Source organism: Symphalangus syndactylus, chromosome 12, assembly GCF_028878055.3.
Source record: "Symphalangus syndactylus isolate Jambi chromosome 12, NHGRI_mSymSyn1-v2.1_pri, whole genome shotgun sequence".
Taxonomy (NCBI): Eukaryota; Metazoa; Chordata; class Mammalia; order Primates; family Hylobatidae; genus Symphalangus; species Symphalangus syndactylus.
In genome coordinates, this window is record NC_072441.2 from 60,363,486 (window position 1) to 60,385,257 (window position 21,772).

At 40.1% G+C, this 21,772-nt stretch overlaps 1 protein-coding gene and 1 long non-coding RNA gene across 10 annotated transcripts in view; one reads left to right on the forward strand and one right to left on the reverse strand.

The window, feature by feature from the left end:
* LOC134733762 (uncharacterized) overlaps positions 1-14,345 on the reverse strand; it is a 72,564-nt gene extending 58,219 nt beyond the window's left edge. The window contains exons 1-3 of the long non-coding RNA XR_010117366.1: positions 11,451-14,345; positions 6,339-6,511; positions 2,186-2,307 (exon numbers count right to left, since the gene is read on the reverse strand). This is a non-coding gene — a long non-coding RNA (uncharacterized lncRNA). The remainder of the gene's footprint in view (positions 1-2,185; positions 2,308-6,338; positions 6,512-11,450) is intronic.
* The window catches only part of NTNG1 (netrin G1), a 347,869-nt gene extending 326,441 nt beyond the window's left edge, over positions 1-21,428 (forward strand). For all 9 annotated transcript variants that reach the window (XM_063624384.1, XM_063624386.1, XM_063624388.1 and 6 more), the window contains one exon: positions 19,654-21,428. In XM_063624384.1, coding sequence (XP_063480454.1) covers positions 19,654-19,883 — 230 coding nt within the window. In that variant the 3' untranslated portion in view covers positions 19,884-21,428. The remainder of the gene's footprint in view (positions 1-19,653) is intronic.
* The last annotated feature ends 344 nt before the right edge of the window (positions 21,429-21,772 follow it).

Genomic DNA, 21,772 nt, shown 5'->3' on the forward strand with positions numbered 1-21,772 from the left:
TTTTTTTTTTTTTTTTTTTGATGGAGTCTTGCTCTGTCTCCAGGCTGGAGTGGCACAGTCTCGGCTCACTGCAACCTCCGCCTCCCGGGTTCAAACGATTCCCCTGCCTCAGCCTCCTTAGTAGCTGGAACTACAGGTGTGCACCACCACGCCCAGCTAATTTCTTGTATTTTAGTAAAGACAGGGTTTCACCATGTTGGCCAGGATGTTCTCGATCTCTTGACCTTGTGAACTGCCCGCCTCAGCCTCCCAAATTGCTGGGATTACAGGTGTGAGCCACCGTGCCTGGCCTAGAGACGTGGATTCTATTCCAAGTTCACTGGGCCTTGAGCAGAGGCATGCCATGATGTAGGAGTTTAAATTAAAAATAACTCTGGCTACTGTGTGGACAACGGATTGCAAGCAGGGGCAAGAAGGAAAGGGCAAGGTTTGTAATTAGCAAGATTACAGTAGACCGGGTAAGGGGTGTTAGTGGCTTGGACCGTTAGGAGCAACACAGGTAATGAAAATAGATGAATTTGGGATCTGTCGTAGTCTCTGCCTGCCTTTGCTGAAAAAGTGTTAAATCTAAATTTTCAGGTGGTCTGAAGCAGGGATGCACTTTTTCTGTTTTCTATTGCCCTTGCCACATGGATGCCTTGTAATAATGGTTCCTACCAGTTTCTGTTTAGTGGAGAAAGAAACAAGGGCAAAAGTAACAGCATTCACAGCATTCCAGCGTATAGACCTCGGACAGAACATAACAATCCGGCAAAATAGCAAAGTAATTAAGCTCACAGAATTGGGTGGGTTACAGGCTCTGCTACCCACTACCTGTGTGACCTTAGAGAGATTATTTACCCTCCTCAAGTCTTGGTTTCTTCACCTGTCAAACTCTTAAAAGTTCTTTCTTTGTAAGATTGTTAAAAGGATTAACCAGTGCACGAAAAGCACTTGGAAAAATGCCTGATACCAGACCAAGTCCTCAATAAATAGATGTTCGCTTTTGTTACTATTATTATCCTGTTTTAATTTAAACCTCACCCTCCACCAGCAAATGTGATACATTTAATGGCGTATCAACATGTGCTTTTCCTTTAATTTCCCAAACAGGAAGCCAAACTATGTAGAGGCTTTTTGTTGTTGTTTTTAAATATCTCTTCTAAGGAGAAAAGGAACTAACATTTAAGAAGTTCTTACTGTTTGCCAGATGTTTCATATATATCTCATTTAGACCTCTCTATAATCAACAGAGTTTCATTTGTTGGTAAGATTTTTATTTGTTGGTACCTATTCTCACCTTCAAAACTGCCTTACAGTGAAAACATGCTGTGCCTGTTTTATAGATGCAGAAGCCAAGGCTCAGGGAGGTCACTTGCTTTGCCAACGCCCCACAGCTAATGAGTTGAGGATACAAGATGGGACTCTAGATCTGTGTGACTCCACAGTCCTTGCAATTTCTCCCATACAGTGGGGAAGAGACAAACTATACCAGCCTACCTCCAATGGACTCTTAGCTGCATTATCAAACAAACCAGGAAAGTAGGTTTCTCCCCGCCCTTTCCTCATGTCAGCTCAGATTTTCATTGTGCCTTGACTAACTTCCAATTAGGAATGTTCTGGGCTAGATTCCTAGTCTAGTTAGCATGTATTGATCATGCATTCAGATGTCATTAAGCAAGTACTCATCATCAACATGAATTCGTTATGTGCTTCTTAGGAAATTAACTGATAAAGGTTGGAAATCACTGAAAACCCTTTCCTTTTTCAAGTGCTCATCCAATCTTTCCCATTATTCTCACTTTATTGCTCTTGGCGATATAGTTAAGGATCTATTGACGTTAGCATTGTAAACTTAATCTGTATCATGTCGTTTATAACTTGGTCATAAAAATCCATTTGTCTTGAGATTTTGGTGTAATTCTTTACTGGCTGAATTGTCAAAATTTTCATCTTATTAGTTATGTAATGCTAGAAAAAAATAAGACAAAATTTCATTCCATAATAACCTTGTTTTTTTTTTCACTTGTTCCCAGAAAATAAAGCAATAAATTTAAAATAGAAAATGAATAATCTATAATATTAACTAAAGCATTTTTAGCTATTTAAGCATTACATCAAAAGAAAATGTAAGAGTTTTTATCATAAAATTATTGAGAACCAAAATGTACTTGTGGCTCGTAAGATTTTTTTTCAGTTTACTCACCAGTCTATACAAGGCAAGAGCCCTAATTATGTCCTCAGGAGTCATTTCCATATGTTTACTAAATTATAGTCCTTATTTCTTCTTCATATCGACAGTGACCCTAAAAATCAGCATGTGTGACCCTAAAAATACAGAAAAATGCAATGTATTCACTTTTAGATACATTTTCATTTGGTGGATTTGGGGGGTTTGAGGTTATTTTGAAAATATATGATTTATTTCCTAGACTATATAAGAAGGAGGCATCTAATAATCATTTACTAAAAATTAAAAGCAATTCGTGGCAGTTAGGATGAAGCCTTCAGTATTCAAGTCTGATGTAATGACCTTGCCCTTAATTCAATATCCTTTGAGTTGTGTGTTTCTTCCCCTTTAGTTAACCTAAATAGGGGCATCAGCTTTACACCCTCAAAAAAACCTTTGTTGCCTACCTTGTGAATCTTTTCTTTCTTCGCAATCTGTGAATAAACTGCTTTGCTTTGTCTTGTTAAAGCCAGGCCAGCCATAGCCTTGGCCTTTAGACTACAGTATTTAAACCTTATAGGTAGATTTGACAAGCATAAAGATTTATAATCAGTCACATCGTTAGCACAAAAGAATTGCCTGATTAAGCAGGACAGAGACCAGCCTAAAAGAGATCCTGATAGGCTGAAGGGATGTTCAAAAGATTTGCCTAGTTGGGGCCCCGGGTGTAAAAAGCAAGCCCAGCCTGGAAATGAGTAACTCAAACATATATGAAGGGGCTAGCGCAGCAGTGACAGGTAGCAGGAACCTATGGAACAAAGGGTGAATGGGAGCAAAGAACTTTAGATTAACCAAGAGGCTTGCACGGAAAAACAAGTGAAAAACAATTAGAACCCTGGAAGATAAAACCAGATGAAGTGATCCAAGTGAGGTCACACAGCATACCAAGCAGCAGCATATCCAGTGACAAGAAAAGTGTTTGTCCGTGCAGGGTCTTAGCTTCAGCCTCAGGCCAAGTTCTAGCGGTAATGGGAGTGCAATAGGTGGAGAATCTGCCTTCCACCCTCCTGCACCTTTTTATAGGAAGTCCGTGAGATTCATTCATCACTCTGATACAAGAAGCTAAATCCAAGATACAGTTTTAGTTTAACACTTTGAAGGTTTTAAATTTTAAATGTGATCCCTGCCCCTAAACAAGCAGAGCTGAGATGCCCACAGGGAAGGATGGGCCCCACGTCTCTCCACAGGCTTATGTGGCATTTCTCTCCAGGTCGGCCCAACCCCACACTCCCCCTCCTTCTCTGTCCTCTTTATCTCCCTCTACTGCCCTTCTCACCACAATACAAGAAACAGAAGCACAAAGTTTTAAAAACTGCTAGCGAAGGGACTTTTTTGAAACCAGTACTTGGAGGCGTTAACGAAAACCCAGGTTATTTCCAATTACAGTCTCAGGAATGATTGAATCCTTCCATGACCTTAGAAATGCAGAAGTCACGTGAAAAATCATCATTGGAAAAGAAATCATTGAGAATCCCGTTAGGTGCCAGAAAGAAAAAAATGGATGCTTAGGATTCAAAGATAAAATAGATATCTGAGGCTATAAAGATGAAAAAGGTGTCTACTGCCTTTAAGGAGTAGTGCTTATAGATGGACTGCTGTGTCATGCACCATACTGTTCTGTGTGGACAATGACAGGAGGTGCAAGACAATGGCCTGCCCTCAGATTGCTTGTATTTTGGTTGAGGAGACAAGAAATGCACATGGAAAAGGAGTGTTTGTTGTAGATTTTGCAGAGTCGTATAAAGCTTACATTTCTATCTATGTCTATATCTTTATCTAGATCGTCTGCCATAAGGCTTCAAAGGAAGGATAGTATCCGAAGGCTTAAACACTCACAGAAATAAATTTCCGTGGTGGGGGTTGTCCATGAGCAAGATCTTAAAGAATGGGTGGAGAGTTTAGGGAAGGTCATATCTGGAGCAGAGACACCTCTGCAGGGGCAGGCATGTGGCAGTCCAGGGACCGGGGAGAACAAGGCAGTGCTTTGCAAACAGAAAGACTTCAGCTCTGATCCTGCCTCTGCTGCTCAGTCGCCAGGAGGACTTATGTAAGATCCACAGGTCTCCCATACAATTGAAGCAATAAAAATAACAATAATACCTATCTGCCAGATTATTAGATATATTCAATTAGATAACAGATGTAAATGTTTCTGGCCTTTTAATTATAACTTGTTAATTTTAATTGTGCATATGTGCATATGTGTGTCGGGGAGGAGGTATGTAAGTTTAAGACAGTGAGTATATGATCCAGGAGTAGACATTTCATATTGTGGAGTAAAAACATATGATGGGGAGATTCTGAACACACCGTTGGGAGGTCCTGACTACAGTATTTGCAGTTAGCAGTGGGGAGCCATGGAAGATTGTGAGGCAGAGAATGAGTGAGAAGTATTGTGTAAACTCTTTGTGAGGAAGCCCCATCAGGCTGTAGCATGTCTGTGCAATTTAATTGAGGGGATATAAAATAGACACAGTTGAGAAGCTATTTTAGAAGTAAAGAGGAAGCAATGGATATGGAATATGTCATTTTTTCTATGAAATGCATTTATTCATTCACTCAAAATACTCATATTCATTGAGTACAGTTTGTTATCAAGCACTGTTCTAGGCTTTGCACACACAGCAAAGAAGAAAGCAGTCAAAATTCTTACCTTCATGGAAATTTTATTCTAGAATAACTCCCTATTCATATAAAAGTACATATCTTCAGAAAATAGAGTAAGAAATGCCGAGGAAAGTGAAATGTGTTAGGACAAGATATTTTAAAGCATGTCATGTGATTAGTCTTTAACGAGTCCACCCAAGTCTTATTCATCACTGCTTAATCTAACCTGGGTATGTCTTAGTCTGCTTCAAAGAGAAGCTCTAACATCTTTTCACTGTGTTTTAAATGCCATACATAGCCTCCCAATTGTATCCAAACCAATTCATAAATTTTTTCTTTCTGCTGCTGGATCTGAAAGTCCCTGAAGGCATAGCTTCCACACATTTTTTGCCAGACTCTGATTTTGGTTTAAGTAGCTCACCTCTCTCCTGAGACACAACAGCCTTGCTCTTCCCAGAAAAGCTGTAAAATACCCTTCTGCATGCCTGTAATGACTTCATTTCCCCCTTTTTCAGGTCCACTAAGCAGATCTGTTCTCACTCAAATACCTTTTTCTTAACCAATTAAGAAAGGACTCCTTTGGATATTAGGAAATAACTCAGTACATCCTCTTTCTGCCTCATGTTTGAAGTTTGGTTTTAGTAAAAGTTACGTTGCACAGAATTACTTAATATTACTCATGAGCTTGTCTAACGTTGCTGTCTTTACCTAAATGTTTTTTTTAATAAGTGCTTTTGTTTATTTTTCTCATCATTAAAGAAAAATGAACAAATAGGTCTTTTCAACAGGTAAGCAGCTATTGATTCATCCAAGAAACTGTAGGAGTGAACGATGATTTTTTTCAAATTGACAAGTATTCATTAAGCTAGAAATTGCTAATGATAAAAGTGAACTAGAAGACACAGGAGTATGCACTATGTGAAACTTCATTACCTAATGAGACATAAAAAGCATGAACCTATATTAACAATTACCATTTCTGTGACTCTGACAGTCTATCTTTTATTGTAGGACTTTGAGCAGTGCCTGGCACATACAAAGCACTTAATAATAATCATTGAGTTGAATGACCTCTCATGTTCACAACAGTCCTGTGAAGTGGCCTCTTTTACAGATGAAGAAATAGAGGCTCAGAAATCCAGATTACAGAGCCATGCGTGGTAATGTCAGTATTCAAATCCAGACTTTTGGACACCACCAGAGTAAATGATCAAGTACTAAACTTTGTGGTTCAAATTTTGAGTGTCTCAGGAATTTGTAAGTGGGAAAGACAATGTGAGTTACAATAGTCAGCATCAACTTCATTGAAAAGGTATGCTATGACTTGTCTATAATCTTAACCTCTTTGTCCTCTCTTAGCCTTGCTAATGTATTTTAAGAAATTTAAATGTTTGGTCTCCAGTGCAGTAGCAAATATACTTTTGAAAATTAGCAGTCATTTTTTCTTGAAATCAGGCATCCCTAAATGACTCCTGTCATCATTTTGCACATTCTCGTGATTCCATAATGTTGTTTTCCTCACCTTGAATTTATTGACACCAATTCATTTTGCCTTGACATTGGCATTAACAGGGAAATGGCTTTGTTTCATCCTGACATTATAAAATCACCTCCCAAGACTTGGTTTGACATTGTCAGGGGATGGTTATGGTGACAGCAAGGCCACAGCAGACAAGAGTGAATTACAATGATTCCCTGGAAAAAAAAAATCATTAAGAAAAGTTACTGCTGTGTGATTTCAGTAGCTATGTTTCATACTTAAATATCCCTGCTGTTTAAAAATCCTAAGAGGGCTTAGACCATATTTAGAACACTCCTGCCAAGTATATATAGGAAAAATTAGGTCTCTAAGGAGACATTTGGCTATAGCTTGACAAACAGGAACCTCAAATTATATTTTAGCTTTACAAAGTGCTCAAAGGCATTGAAATTCTGCCTTTAAAAAAAACGTGTATTTGAATTAATGACACAATTATCTCCTTTCAGCTGCAGATACTTGCATTTCTTAATGTTAGGATATCAAAGGCCTGTAGTATTTTCCTACCTCCTAGCCAGAATGTAGAATGTTTTACAAATTTGTCTTCAGCACTGTATGGGGTTGGAAAGATTGTCTTTCTATAATCCCAACATCATTTCAAAGAACACCAAATCCTTTTACTTGAGTTCTTCTATGTTCCCATAATGGTCTCTCACCTCCGCTGTAGTCCCACAAAGAACAGCTCCATGTGGATTTTCTTTTTACTCTATGTTCCAAAGTTAACTACTCACCTTCACAATTAAAAAAAAAAAAAAAAAAGTGTCACTGAGCCCTGAGATCCTTCAGGTCCTCAGGGCCATGTTGTTTTCACCTTTATATTACTAGCAATGCCCAGATTATAATAGGAGCTAATACATTTTGCTTAATGAAAAATGAAAGGGAGGCCGGGTGTGGTGGCTCACGCCTGTAACCCCAGCACTTTGGGAGGCCGAGGCGGGCGGATTACGAGGTCAGGAGTTCGAGACCAGCCTGACCAACATGGTGAAACCCCGTCTCTACTAAAACTATAAAAATTAGCTGGGCGTGGTGGCATGTGCCTGTAATCCCAGCTTCTCAGGAGGCTGAAGCAGGAGAATCGCTTGAATCCTGGGAGGTGGAGGTTGCAATGAGCCGTTATCATGCCACTGCACTCCAGCCTGGGTGACAGGATCAAAACTCCGTCTCAAAAAAAAAAAAAAAAAAATGAAAGGAACGTTCCTGCTCTCTTATTTCAAAACACCAATCATCCTTGCTGCTTCTCCTCTCTTCCATCCTTTCCCCAGGTGTATATTGTATCATAAAGAATGACTTAATACAAGTCACCATTCTCTTCCTGTTAATGCTTCCATTATAAAATCATGTGTATGGGAACCTTTGACAATCATGGTATCCAACCTGAGTTGGCAAGTCAAAGCTGCTCAGCAAGTTTTCCGTGTCTTAGTTAGCTCCCTCTCCCATTCCCTGCCAAATAATTTTCCCATTTAGCTAGCTAGCTACTAATAATAGATAGACATCCACCATTCAAAAACAGGCATACAACAAAATTTTATTTATTTTATTTTATCTTATTTTATTTTACTGTATTTTTTGAGTCAGAGTCTCGCTGTGTCTCCCAGGCTGGAGTGCAGTGGCACAATGTCAGCTCAATGCAACCTCTGTCTCCCAGGTTCGAGCAATTCTCCTGCTTCAACTTCCCCACCATGCCCAGCTAATTTTTTGGTATTTTTAATAGAGCCAGAGTTCGACCATGTTGGCTGGTCTTGAACTCCTGAGCTCAACTGACCCTCCTGCCTTGGCCTCTCAAAGTGCTGGGATTATAGGCATGAGCCACCACGCCTAGCCTATTTGTTTATTATTTATTTAGTGTCTATTCCATGCCAGGGACAGTGCTGAATACTAATGACATAGCAACAATAAACAGGTAAAAGACGTAGTGCAGGTACGTACAAGGGCAGCAGGTTAGAGTCCTTCACAAACTCAAGTTACATGAAATTGTTTGTTTGGTTTTTTTAAATTAGTTTAAATTCAACTTTGATTCCCTCTACTAGAAAGGTGGTGAGATATTCAGCCAACTGTCACTGTGGCTCAATCTACAAATGTAAAAATGTCCACTCATTTAGCACCAGTCTCTACTAATTACCAACCAGATGGTCATCTGCTGGGCTGCAGATCCCTTTAGCTCAGGAAGCTCTGGTGGTTCCATTCACATCTGAGGCTGTGGAGTCATTGGCAAGCCAAGGAATCAAGTCTAAGACCCCTTCATGGTTATGGGATTGTGTAGAAACTCATGCCTTGTCTGAGATAATTGGTAGTTCTACTAGAAATATGTATTAGTAACACAAATACTGAAATTTGATAAAATGTGATTACATGATTCATTTCTTAACTGAATTACCTTTATTATCTAAGTAAAAGACACATATTTCTAAAAAAAATCCAGCAATTTATTTTATTAACATTTTTAATATCACCAAAGGACTATATTCTAGGCAATTTGGAAAGAGTGAAAAGTATAAAGATGAAAATTAAAATTACTAAAGTTTATTGCACTCCTACCAGCTATAAATAAACACTGTTCACATTTTGGTACAATTGATTCTAGTATTTTTGCTAAGGTTTATATTACACAGGTATGTGTAGAGTTACATGTCTGTACTTATGGAGATTATACTGGATAAACATTTTATATCTGCCTTTCATCCTGGCACAATGTCATGTACTTTGAAACGATGATTTTTACCCTGATATGTGTTGCCATTGTGTGTGAATATGCCTCCCCATGAATTCCATCTTTCACCTTCAGCTAAGAGTAGAGGTTGCAACTCTTATTAAACTAGACAAGTGCATTTTCCGATACCTGATGAGAAAGTCTGTGACTTCTCAGCACCATTTTTATGAGAACCTTGTCTGTGTCTGTGTCTGAAGGTGTTGACCTAAATAGGATTTCAATGCATCATTAATGATCACTTTGGGAGAGGTGCCCAGCCTTCAGCTTGTAGGATTCTCGGTGAATTAATTCTTTCTCAATATCAGCAAAGGCTTTTTTCAGGTTGCAAAGGCCAAAAATTTTAGGGATGTTTGGGCAGGGCCTCCTGCTCCTGCATCAGAGTCACCTGTCACCTCTTTCATGCTAGCCAGGATACTGTGAACTGCAGAATGGTCTCCTGCTAAATGAGTGAGGCTCTTTAATGGTGTTTTAAGCAGTTTTTTCTATGGTTTGGCAAAAGAAAGTGTCACTCTCATAACAGGTGCTTTAATATTCGTTGAGTAAGAATAGAATGGCTGCTCCCTAAGGTCAGAACTTGCAGTCCTTGATTACCTACATGTGTCCAACCACTCAGCCAACAGCTTCCACATTGTTCCCTACAGCCACTTCAGCTCTGCCCCTTGGCTTCATTATGCTGAAACCAAGTAGATCGGATGCTGTCACACAGGGTCATGCCACCGAAGTACCACTGTCTTCAGATGCATACAGACAAACTTGAGTGTAAATTAAAAGCAGGAAAGCAAGGGTGTTTTCACGTGATGGCTACCAGGTTTCAGTCTGTTGTTTGCATCCGTACCTCCCCTGTCCCCCTACACAATCAACATTGCAAAAGACAAAAGGTGGGCTATGGAGCAGTAGATGCAGGCTGATAATCTCCAGCTCAGTCCCTCCCTGCTACTCTGGAAACACACCTTATTTATGTGCTCTGATTTATACAGGAGAGTGCACATTAAATGAGAATATAAAAGTCGTCTTTGAGAAAATGGGCACTGCCACTCTAAAGTGACCTTGCAAGGCTTTGTAGAATACACAGTAGTTGAATACAAATATTTGAGAACTGCATGTTTTGACCCCATGCTTGCTCAAGATTCATACTAGTAGAAGACATGCACAGATGCTGTCTTTGAGGAAGGACATTTGCTTCCTTTTATACTTCAAGTAGCTTGAATTGGATAGGTAGTGTTTAATTCGTTATTCTGGCAGAGATAGGAATTAGCACTTCATTCTTCCATCCTGAGCTTCTAGCACTGGGTGGATTGAGGAAGAAATTGAACTTTAACAAAGTATACTTAGGTTGTGTTTTATATTTTTTAGAGCACCTCCACATAATTCATCTTGAGGCTACCAACAACTATTAGGTGGGTAAATAGGACAAGTGCTGTTATCCCACTTGTGAAGTGAAGAAAGGCACAAAAAGGTTAAGTGATTTCCCCAAGTTCTCCCAGCCCATTAACCACAGAGATGAGACTTGAATCACAGGATCTGAGCCTAATTCTCTTTATACTACCTCATGCTTTTAGTGCGTATGAGGGAAAAAACTATCCCTGTTCCATGGGGCAGCAGATAAGACTGAACCAAAACAGATCAAGCAGAAACAGTCACCTAAGTCATCGCCAAGGACTCTATTATACAAGGCCAACCATCATCATATATTTGGTCAAGAAGAGGAGGGATTTCTAACACTTTGCCTTCAAAATGATAGGCTTTCCATTAAAAATACTCATGCATATCATAAAACTTGAGAAAACTTTAGAAATACCAACTTCAAACCTGTAGCCTGTAGCCTAACTTTGTAGCTGCAACTAGAATACAAGCCCCTCATGTGTAGCTCCACTGTGGGTCTGGCTTACCACAATATGCCCACCATCTAGAGCAGTGCCTGGGTGGATGTTGAACAAATGCATGGATGAATGTCACTAAGTAGTTGCATAATATGTCCAAGGCATTGTCGTAAATGGATGACTAGTCAGACCTAGATCTCAGGTTTTCCAGTTTTATGACTCTCAGCCAATGTGTCTTCCCTTTGCACCATACTACCCCTCATGGCCAGGCCAGACCAGACCATAAGGTGAGGGAAGAAAAAAGGTTTTTTTTTTTTTTTTGAGGCGGGGGTGGAATGCAGTTACTGTACCTAGAATTCCAACCACAACAACAAAAATTGATTAGGTAACAGTCTATAAAGTTTCTTCCATGCCCCAGGAGCTAACCTGTAGGTTCAGTTTTCCATCTCACATATCATAACTTAGCAAAACAGCTGCAAAAGCTGTATAAATGGGTCATAATCACAGCTCTTCAACTCTCTGCCACACAGTCTCAAATGCCTAAATCAGACCTGAATGTAGCACACATACCTTTGTTATTAGCCTGTTTGGTGGAGGTTATTCACTCTTTGATGTTTCTTTGAAAAGGACGGGAACAATTTGGAACATCTTTCTCTCAGCAATCCTGGGCTTGTTTCAGGTGGTAAAGGTAGAGGTCACTTTATTAATACAACCATCAAGAAAAGCTGTCATGGTAACGCATTACATCGATTCCTTGAAGTGCAGGAGACAAAGCCAAAAAGAGAAACTTTCAAGTCTATAAATACAGACCCAGCATTGCTCAAGCATAGCAGCTCACTGACAGCATGAACCTAAATGTATAACGTTGAACAAAACCCAAACAGAGAAAAGAAAACTTCCCTTTGGTAGTGTAATGGATCATCATGACCTTAGGGGAGTAAGTGACCCTTCAGCTCATAAAAGATAAAAGAATAGAACAAGTGGCAACACCAAGTCCTGGCTAATACCCTCTGAGCATAAGGAGTCCATCTGTGGTCAGTTTTTCCATACCTTCCAGAAAGAACTCATAGAGGGGAAAGGAATCAAGGTCTCATAAGTCACATTTGACAGTAGATTGCAGTTTGAGAAGAGGAAATGTATGTGACAATCAAGAAACCCACCAAAAAATGAAAGAATTAAATAATTTAGCTACATCCCTGTGTCGCTCCTCATCAAAGACGGTGCAAAAAAATAAATAGAAGTAAGAGAGGAAGAAATGCTGCTTGATCAATTCTTTCACTGTGGAAATTCTAAATGTTTTTGTAAACTCATGGCAATTGTAAGAGCTTATTTATCTACCTTGTGGCTTGCTTACTAAAGCTATGATCAGAGCTGTTGCAACACCTTGCTGACTTCAGGTTTTCTACCAGGATTCCACACTTCATCTTTTGGCCACATAACTCTGTTTGAATCTAACATTAATACTCTAACCTCATCTGTCAAATTCCACAAATTATCTTGGTCACTCCATTTGAAATCATTCCTAATATCAAAACATCAGGGGATTCTATTATGTGATATTGGATACTCCATAAATGAATTATATTTATCAATATTAAAGGAATCCTTTAGAATACAGTCAAGCTATTACCAAAGCGGTATTAGCTTTTCTGGTATCTAAGGATCATATTTTACCATCACGAAAAGAATTCTGTCTAGCAAATAACTATTTGCATCCAGTACTGGATCAAGTGTTGTATAAGGGATTTTAAAATGAACCTTTCTGTTTACTGACATAGGACACTCTTAGACTGTCAATAACAATAAAGAGAGTTGGGACATGCTTAAAATGAATACACCCACAGAATAAGTTTAGAGTTTTCAGTCTGAGGTAAACCCACAGAGCAGGGCACCAAGTAAAGAGCGTGACCACTGAAAGATGCCCGTTGCGTAGAAATTTTCACTTGGATCTTTAATTTGCAACTATATGCAGGATAATGTGAGATAATGCCAGGATTGTAAATGGGTGTTTATCCTCATGCCAGTACTATCGACTTATGGTTGATGCCTGGAACCTTGTGTTGAGAAGCATTTGAAGTTCAGTGCAAGAGAGTCCCGTGATTAACTAGCTGTATTTCTGACTTACTCCATTTTATGCGCTATAACAGAATACCACAGACTGGGTAATTTATAATGAATAGAAATTTATCATCAACTCACAATTCTGTAGGCTGACAAGTCCAAGATCGAGGGGCTCACATCTTGTGAGGGCCTTCTTGTTGCACCATAACATGGCAGAAGGCACCACATGACTGAAGGGCAGAGAGAGAAAGAGAAGAAGAAAGGGTCAGCCCACCTCATGATAACAAACCCTCTCCCAGAATAACAGCATTAGTCCATTCATGAAGGTGGAGCCCTTATGACCTAAACACTTCGTAAAGGTCCCACTTCTTAATATTGTTACAGTGGCAGATAAATTCCAACATGAGTTTTAGAGAGAACACACGTTCTGTACATAGCAGTCTCCTATGTACAGGGGAAGAGGAAATGACAGTGTAAATGCAGACGTATTTGCCATTTTCAGCCTAGACGTTGGCATTTCTGGTTTATTTTCTGTATGAGCTGATTTGCACTTGGAGCTCCACCAAAATGTGGTAAAACCCTAGAATGAGTAACAATTGATACTATCAACAAAGACCTCTGCCTAGTCATAGTGTGATATGAAAGCAGAGCACTTAGTCAATACAGCTGCAAATCTACTGAGTATCTATAGAAGAGGTACTTCATGTCTCCCTGGTAAGTGGGAAAGTCGGCTGTGTCTTGAGGAGCATGGAATGTGGCACTGTGCAACATTATTTACTACATTTCTCCTGATTGTTCTTTTCTATGTGAAGAGCAGTAATCTACAAATCAGGAGACCTGGATTCTAGTCCCAGTTCTACTCTCAATTGCTTATCTACAGCTTCCTTATCTACAGCTCATCTAGATGGTTTCTAAAGTTTCCTGAAAGCTCTGATTTTACTGCTTCTGTGAAAGCAAATTACATGATAGGGGTGCTTTTGGTTCCTCTCATCCTTTCATCGTGAACAGTACTAAAGGGTCTGTCTTAGATCCCAGTCTCCTGTATTTATTCCCTGAAGAAGATAATCCACTTACATTTCCAATTCAAGTACTTAGAGTCACCTCTAATTCCCACAGCTCAGCACCTGAAAACTTACTGTCTTCCTGATCTAAAAATGACAAAGTTTCTTTATTCTACTTTACCCAAAATATATCAGGGACAACTGCCCATTTTCTTTTTTTTTTTTTTTTTTTGAGACGGAGTCTCGCTCTGTCGCCCAGGCTGGAGTGCAGTGGCGCAGTCTCGGCTCACTGCAAGCTCCGCCTCCCGGGTTCACGCCATTCTCCTGCCTCAGCCTCTCCGAGTAGCTGGGACTACAGGCGCCTGCCACCACGCCCGGCTAATTTTTTTTTTTTTTTTTTTTTTTTTTTGAGACGGAGTCTTGCTCTGTCGCCCAAGCTAGAGTGCAGTCGCGCGATCTCGGCTCACTGCAAGCTCCGCCTCCCGGGTTCACGCCATTCTCCTGCCTCAGCCTCTCCGAGTAGCTGGGACTACAGGCGCCCGCCACCACGCCCGGCTAATTTTTTCTATTTTTAGTAGAGACGGGGTTTCACCGTGGTCTCGATCTTCTGACCTCGTGATCCGCCCGCCTCGGCCTCCCAAAGTGCTGGGATTACAAGCGTGAGCCACTGCGCCCGGCCTTTTTTTTGTATTTTTAGTAGAGACGGGGTTTCACCGTGGTCTCGATCTCCTGACCTCGTGATCCGCCCGCCTCGGCCTCCCAAAGTGCTGGGATTACAAGCGTGAGCCACCGCGCCCGGCCAACTGCCCATTTTCATTGCTATGATTGATGCCCTGACCCAGGCCTTATCATTTTATCTTTAACATTAATTGAGAAGTAATTTGTTGTGGGGGGTTGTTCTGTATACTGCAGGATGTTAGCAACATTCCTGGCCTCGCTATACACACCAGTGGCCAGTAGTGTGCCCTCCCTACCCACTTGTGACAACCAAAAAAATGTCTCCAGACATTGTCAAATACCCATGGGAGCAAAATCATCCAGGGTTGAAAACCACTACTTTAGACTGATATCCAAAGACATCCTTTAAATGTTAATTCTTCAAAATTTTTCAATCATTTTTCCAATTATTCAGGAACCCCTTATGACAGATTCAATCAAGAACATGCAAGGTTTATTTTGCATATTTCATTTGCCCAACTCAAAGTGCCCTTCCTCTCATACTTTTCCAGTTTGTCTATTCATAGATACAGTCATTCACATCAGGAAGACGTCTATGGTTAATTTCATACCTTCATAGGATCACTGCATTTTCTTGACATTGTTTTCTTCTCAGCATTCTTTATGGTCTTTCTCTTCCAGTGGCCTAAATGCTGATGTTCTTCGGTTTTGTATCTGCAGTCCTCATTTTTGCTTGGTCTATATTCTCCTAGGACGAGGTCTTCTACTCTTTTTGCTTCATCTTTTGCAACAATGACCACCACCACCCCGGCTCCAAATTTGTATCTCCAGGATGACCTATCTCCTGTTCCATTAAATAGTTTTCCAACTAATACAAAACAGCTACAGAAGAACCTAGATGGCTCTCAAAGTCGATAGGTCCAAAAAATATTTATTTCTCTCCTGACCAAACTCTTCCTCCTATTTTCTTTTCTCCATAAATTTATTTATTATGCATCTAAATACCCCAAACAGGAACCTTACAATGTCTCTTATCCATTCACATAACCTGTCTCCAAATCTTTTCCCTCCTTCCCTTCCCCATTGTTCTAACCTCATCCAAGTACATTCTATTGAAGTATGGTCTCCTTGCCTCCAGTCTGCCCTTTTTCTGATCTAGATTCACCTTCCTTTTCTCTTTTAAACACCACCCTCCTTCTAAGTCTTTGACAGCTTTCCATTCCTTATTACTAAACTCCACAACGTGTTCTGTGGCACCTTCACAACCAGGCCACATCTGCCTTTCCCTCTGCGCATCCATCATTCCAGCCATACCAGTCCATGCATCATTCACTAATGTGTCTTTCAGCTGGGCTTCAGGCAGAAAACTGAAACCATTTCTAGATATTTAAACAGAGAGAATTTATTAAAAGAAATGGTTTAAAAAGTATTTGAAATTTTAAAATGAGAACAGGATACTAAAGTAATTCCTATGTTAAGTAAGCAGGAACCATCTATCACTCTGGGACTGAGGGATTATGGGAAAGAGGATGGCATTATCAGAAAGTAAAAGTTTGGATAAAACGGACCCCCACAGAGCTGAAACCTGAACCTCTAAGGTGGGGTAATGGCTGGCTGCTGCAGCTGCCTCTGAAATGCTGAGCAGAGCCTCCTTGGAGCTGAGGCTTAAACCTCTAGGAAAGGAATGCCGCCAGGCTGGTGTAGGAACCTCTAAGGGTGAGATGAAGCTGGTTATGAATAAAGCTTAACACTGGAACCACATGTTGCTGTTGATGTGAAGGGCCGTTGCTGGGCAGTACTGTTAGAGCACCATCAAACAGAATCAAGGAAATAGGATCTTCCATGCCTCCTAGTTTCTCTGCTCCCTCTAGTGCCCCCTGTTGGTGGGATCCAGCAGACAACTTGCAGAGTTCTGGCCTCAACATCAGAATTTAGAGTTAAGAGACAATTGCTTAATAACCAATACAATACTTTCACATCTCCTTGTCTTTACTCATGCAGTTTCCCTATTTATAATGGTCTTTCTACCAGTATCTGCCTGATGAATGCCTTTGTTCAAATACAATCTCTTTTTTATAATCTCCCTTAATCTTCCCAAAAGTAATTATTTATGCTATCATGTGAGTTTCCCTAGTAATTTGTAAATATGTTTTTTTGTAGATTTTTTTATATTGTATCATAATGTGTGTTTGTGTGTTTTTTTATTTTCCATTTATTTTCTGCCAAACCGTGTACTTCTTTAGGGCAGTTAGTTACAACCATAAAATATAGCAGGGTGCCTGGCATACAACAGATATTGGTAAGCTCAATGGAATTGATAAGGGCATTTTAATGAAATTAATATTAGATCATTTCTTGTAGATTTTTATTGTCCCAGCCACATTTTTTAAACTCCATAAGAGCAGAAGTCATGCTTTATATTTCTTTTATTTTCTTTGTGGGGTTAAGCACAAAGTTGAGCACACTGAAGAAGAGCTCAGTGATATTTGTTAACCACCTAGCTTGTTTATTAACTACCACAATTTTGGTTCAAAATGACATGAAGATGGAGCATGAGTTATGAATATCAGGTAAGATCCATAATTAGGTTTAGATGTGCTTCTCGCACGTGATTCCAACAGTTAGAGAGCAATGTATGTATGGTAAAGTTCTGTATTTGTTGGAGGACTAGCACAATCAAGAGACCAAATGTAATATGTTTTATAGTGAATTCTAAATAATGAAATATATTATAGGTTTTATTTTTCTCTATTTATCTCCTACAGAAATTATATCCTGCCAATCCATGAGATTACTAATTCTGGGCTATATCTGTTCCTAGTATATTTGTTACATTTCTCACAACTATCAAAATCAACTAGTAGTTATTTAAATGTAGGAAAAATATTGAATTTTAACTTAAGCACCAGCTTCTTGAAAAAAGAAAGCTCTGTTCCACAGCTGATTTATATTCACATCCAAGAAGAAGAAAAATAGCTTTTTTTTTCCTAAAGGGGAGTGATATGTAATTAACTATTGATTTCTTCTCAATTATTCAAGGCAAGCAATTATCGATATTGATGGAACAGATATTTCCCTACCTCTAGTGCCCAAATGAAAGGAAATATCCCATTCAGCATTCTGCTGCCTGGAACAAGAAATGCTGAGGATCTTTAACTGTAGATGAAAACATTTATCTGGATCTGTTTATTCCATGTTGCCCCAATTAAACATATTTCTTCAAGTGTAAGCAAAATAAAATCCTGAAAACCTACATACGCTTTCCAAATTAACTAAAGCCAAAAACAAGGGCTTTTGTCAGTTTTGACCATGAGGCTAACCACTCTACACTTGTGGACTTTGCTTCACAGCTACAGATCTTGATATTTTTAACCATGACTCATAAAATAATGTGGTTCTAATATTACAATTTCTAAGCCACTCAATAAGAGGTAGCTTATATAATCATTAGAAACCATGGAACACTGCCTTGCATGTCAATATTTGGAGCCTGAAGGATTTAGTAGGCCTTAATAGTCACTTCTGACATTTACAGATAGCAGGCGTGGATACATTTGAAAATTATGCCAATACACTATGCAACTGTGTTAGAGGTCACCAAGGAAATGTTGAGGAAGGCAGTAAAACAGTGGTCTATTTAGGGCACTCTGTTATTAACCATGTGGGTATCCACCACCATCTTTCCTAAGCTCATTCACACACAAAGCACTGGCATGCTTGTGTGTAAGAAGCTTCTTTTGAAGCTGACATAACTGTTGAACATAATTAATGGACAAGGCAACATTCTCTATTGAGTTACTACTTGGAGGGTAGAGTTGTTTTCTTTTAATACTTTGCACTTAATAGTAATATTAGGTATGTGTATATGAGTGTGTAGTGTGTTGAAGTCATGTGGCATCCCTGGGGAAATTTCACCATGACATTTTTTAAAAATGGAAAATGTTACAATTTATAAAAAGCTACTTTTTCTGCTCTGTCCCCCACCTCCCATTCCAGAGGGGTTCTATATCTTCAGTGCTTGAGCAGCATATGTTGCTTGGGAAATGTTCGTGGCTCTTTTACTCTTTGTTGTTGTTTTAATTTCCCTGGGTTCTATTTAACATTCTGCTAAATCAGTGAAACAGTGATTATCTAAAAGAATAGGAGACATGGAATTAATGAGGTTAGTCAGAATTTTGAAGAAATAAGAATTAGAGGTGAAAATTACATGACAGGGTCTGTGAATGAATTCTAGTCTCTGAAGTTGCTTGTCTTGATTTATTCAAACTGATTCCATTAATTGATGGACATAATGAAATTTTGGTAATCAGGGTTTCACCATTGCATTTATTACTATTCCCGGAAATCAAGGTAACCTTGGGCTATACTTCCCATATTTACAAGGTGGTAAAAATCCGTAATAGGCTGTCAGGGACGAATGTGACTGCTTTTCCTCACACTCCTCCCATGAAACAAGCTTTCTCTCTTCCCATCTGGCTGCCGCCTGCCTGGAGCATGCTACTTTCCCCGTGTCCCCGCCCCCCATCCCCATGCCTCCCGGTGGGTTCTGTCTTCATGCATGCAGCGCTGGAATCACGCACCGAGAGAATGGCCCACCCCTTAGAGGTTTTTGGTCATTTTAGCAATACCGCTTTGCATTTTAAATACCATTCATCTGGCTTCAAAGATCTGCACTCTTGCATCGGGCATTTGTCCTTTAAAAACCTAAGTCCCAGTTCCATGAAGAAAAGATACTGCCAAACCAGGACTATTGCATTACTTTGTATTCTATAGCCTGAAATGGACAATGATAACATCCAAGACTGCAGCAAAAATCTATATGAAAAGGACTAATATGATAAAAACAAAGGCAGAAAACTACATTTGTTTGGAAATTGGAGTCACGGGCTTCGTTTGTGGAGGGGAGGGGGGAGCACAAAGATCCATAGAGATTTTTTTTTTAGGCTGAAAACATGATGTACCAGATAAACTTAAATTGATTCTGCTTCTCCTCCCCGCGCCCACCCACCCCTACCTTCCCCCTCATTCTGCAGCGAATGTCTGCGACAACGAGCTCCTGCACTGCCAGAACGGAGGGACGTGCCACAACAACGTGCGCTGCCTGTGCCCGGCCGCATACACGGGCATCCTCTGCGAGAAGCTGCGGTGCGAGGAGGCTGGCAGCTGCGGCTCCGACTCTGGCCAGTGCGCGCCCCCGCACGGCTCCCCAGCGCTGCTGCTGCTGACCACGCTGCTGGGAATCGCCAGCCCCCTGGTGTTCTAGGTGTCACCTCCAGCCACACCGGACGGGCCTGTGCCGTGGGGAAGCAGACACAACCCAAACATTTGCTACTAACATAGGAAACACACACATACAGACACCCCCACTCAGACAGTGTACAAACTAAGAAGGCCTAACTGAACTAAGCCATATTTATCACCCGTGGACAGCACATCCGAGTCAAGACTGTTAATTTCTGACTCCAGAGGAGTTGGCAGCTGTTGATATTATCACTGCAAATCACATTGCCAGCTGCAGAGCATATTGTGGATTGGAAAGGCTGCGACAGCCCCCCAAACAGGAAAGACAAAAAACAAACAAATCAACCGACCTAAAAACATTGGCTACTCTAGCGTGGTGCGCCCTAGTACGACTCCGCCCAGTGTGTGGACCAACCAAATAGCATTCTTTGCTGTCAGGCGCATTGTGGGCATAAGGAAATCTGTTACAAGCTGCCATATTGGCCTGCTTCCGTCCCAGAATCCCTTCCAACCTGTGCTTTAGTGAACGTTGCTCTGTAACCCTTGTTGGTTGAAAGATTTCTTTGTCCGATGTTAGTGATGCACATGTGTAACAGCCCCCTCCAAAAGCGCAAGCCAGTCATACCCCTGTATATCTTAGCAGCACTGAGTCCAGTGCGAGCACACACCCACTATACAAGAGTGGCTATAGGAAAAAAGAAAGTGTATCTATCCTTTTGTATTCAAATGAAGTTATTTTTCTTGAACTACTGTAATATGTAGATTTTTTGTATTATTGCCAATTTGTGTTACCAGACAATCTGTTAATGTATCTAATTCGAATCAGCAAAGACTGACATTTTATTTTGTCCTCTTTCGTTCTGTTTTGTTTCATTGTGCAGAGATTTCTCTGTAAGGGCAACGAACGTGCTGGCATCAAAGAATATCAGTTTACATATATAACAAGTGTAATAAGATTCCACCAAAGGACATTCTAAATGTTTTCTTGTTGCTTTAACACTGGAAGATTTAAAGAATAAAAATTCCTGCATAAACGATTTCAGGAATTTGTATTGCAATTTCTTAAGATGAAAGGAACAGCCACCAAGCAGTTTCACACTCACTTTACTGATTTCTGTGTGGACTGAATACATTCAGCTGACGAATTTAGTACCCAGGAAGATGGATTGATGTTCACTAGCTTGGACAACTTCTGCAAAATATGAGACTATTTCCACTTGGGAAAAATTACAACAGAAAAAAAAAAATCTAAGTGATTGCCAAGATTATGCCAAAGCCTGTTGGCAGAGTACTGAGACTTTTATTTTTAAGTCATGCTATTTTCACAGATTGATGGTGATCATGTGACTCTAGGGATGCTGATCTATGTATCTTTCCAAATACAGTGTTTACATGGAGTATCACAAGACGCAACCTGGGGAACCAGGAAAGGAGCAGGGAAATTGAGTGATTTGCAATTTGACTTCGAATATATTCAGACTTAAGTATTTAGAGGAAATATCAAAATATAAAGCAGCAAGTAGACATAACTGCTGTTCCTGAGAATAAAGTTTGTTTTAAGTACTGCCCAAGGTGTAATAAATTCTTGTTTCTGCCTTTTATTAGGCCAATTACTGTGCAAGACAGCAAGGGGAGGCAGGTGGGGAAGAAACTTTGCAAAGTTTCAAAGAGGCTAAAACAGTGTACATTTTGTTCCTATCACACTGTTGTCCTACAGATTACAAATGTGTTAGCAGCAGCATCTCCTGGAATCAAAAACAATTATCAGCCCGAACCAGAGTCTTAAGGACAATGAAATTCTATATGACTTGGTAGAACAATAACCTATGATAGTGTCAGGTCAGAAGCCTAGTTCCAGTCTGAATTCTTCACCCTGCTGCCACTCCTTGCTGAAACAGGGAAGGGGGGAGG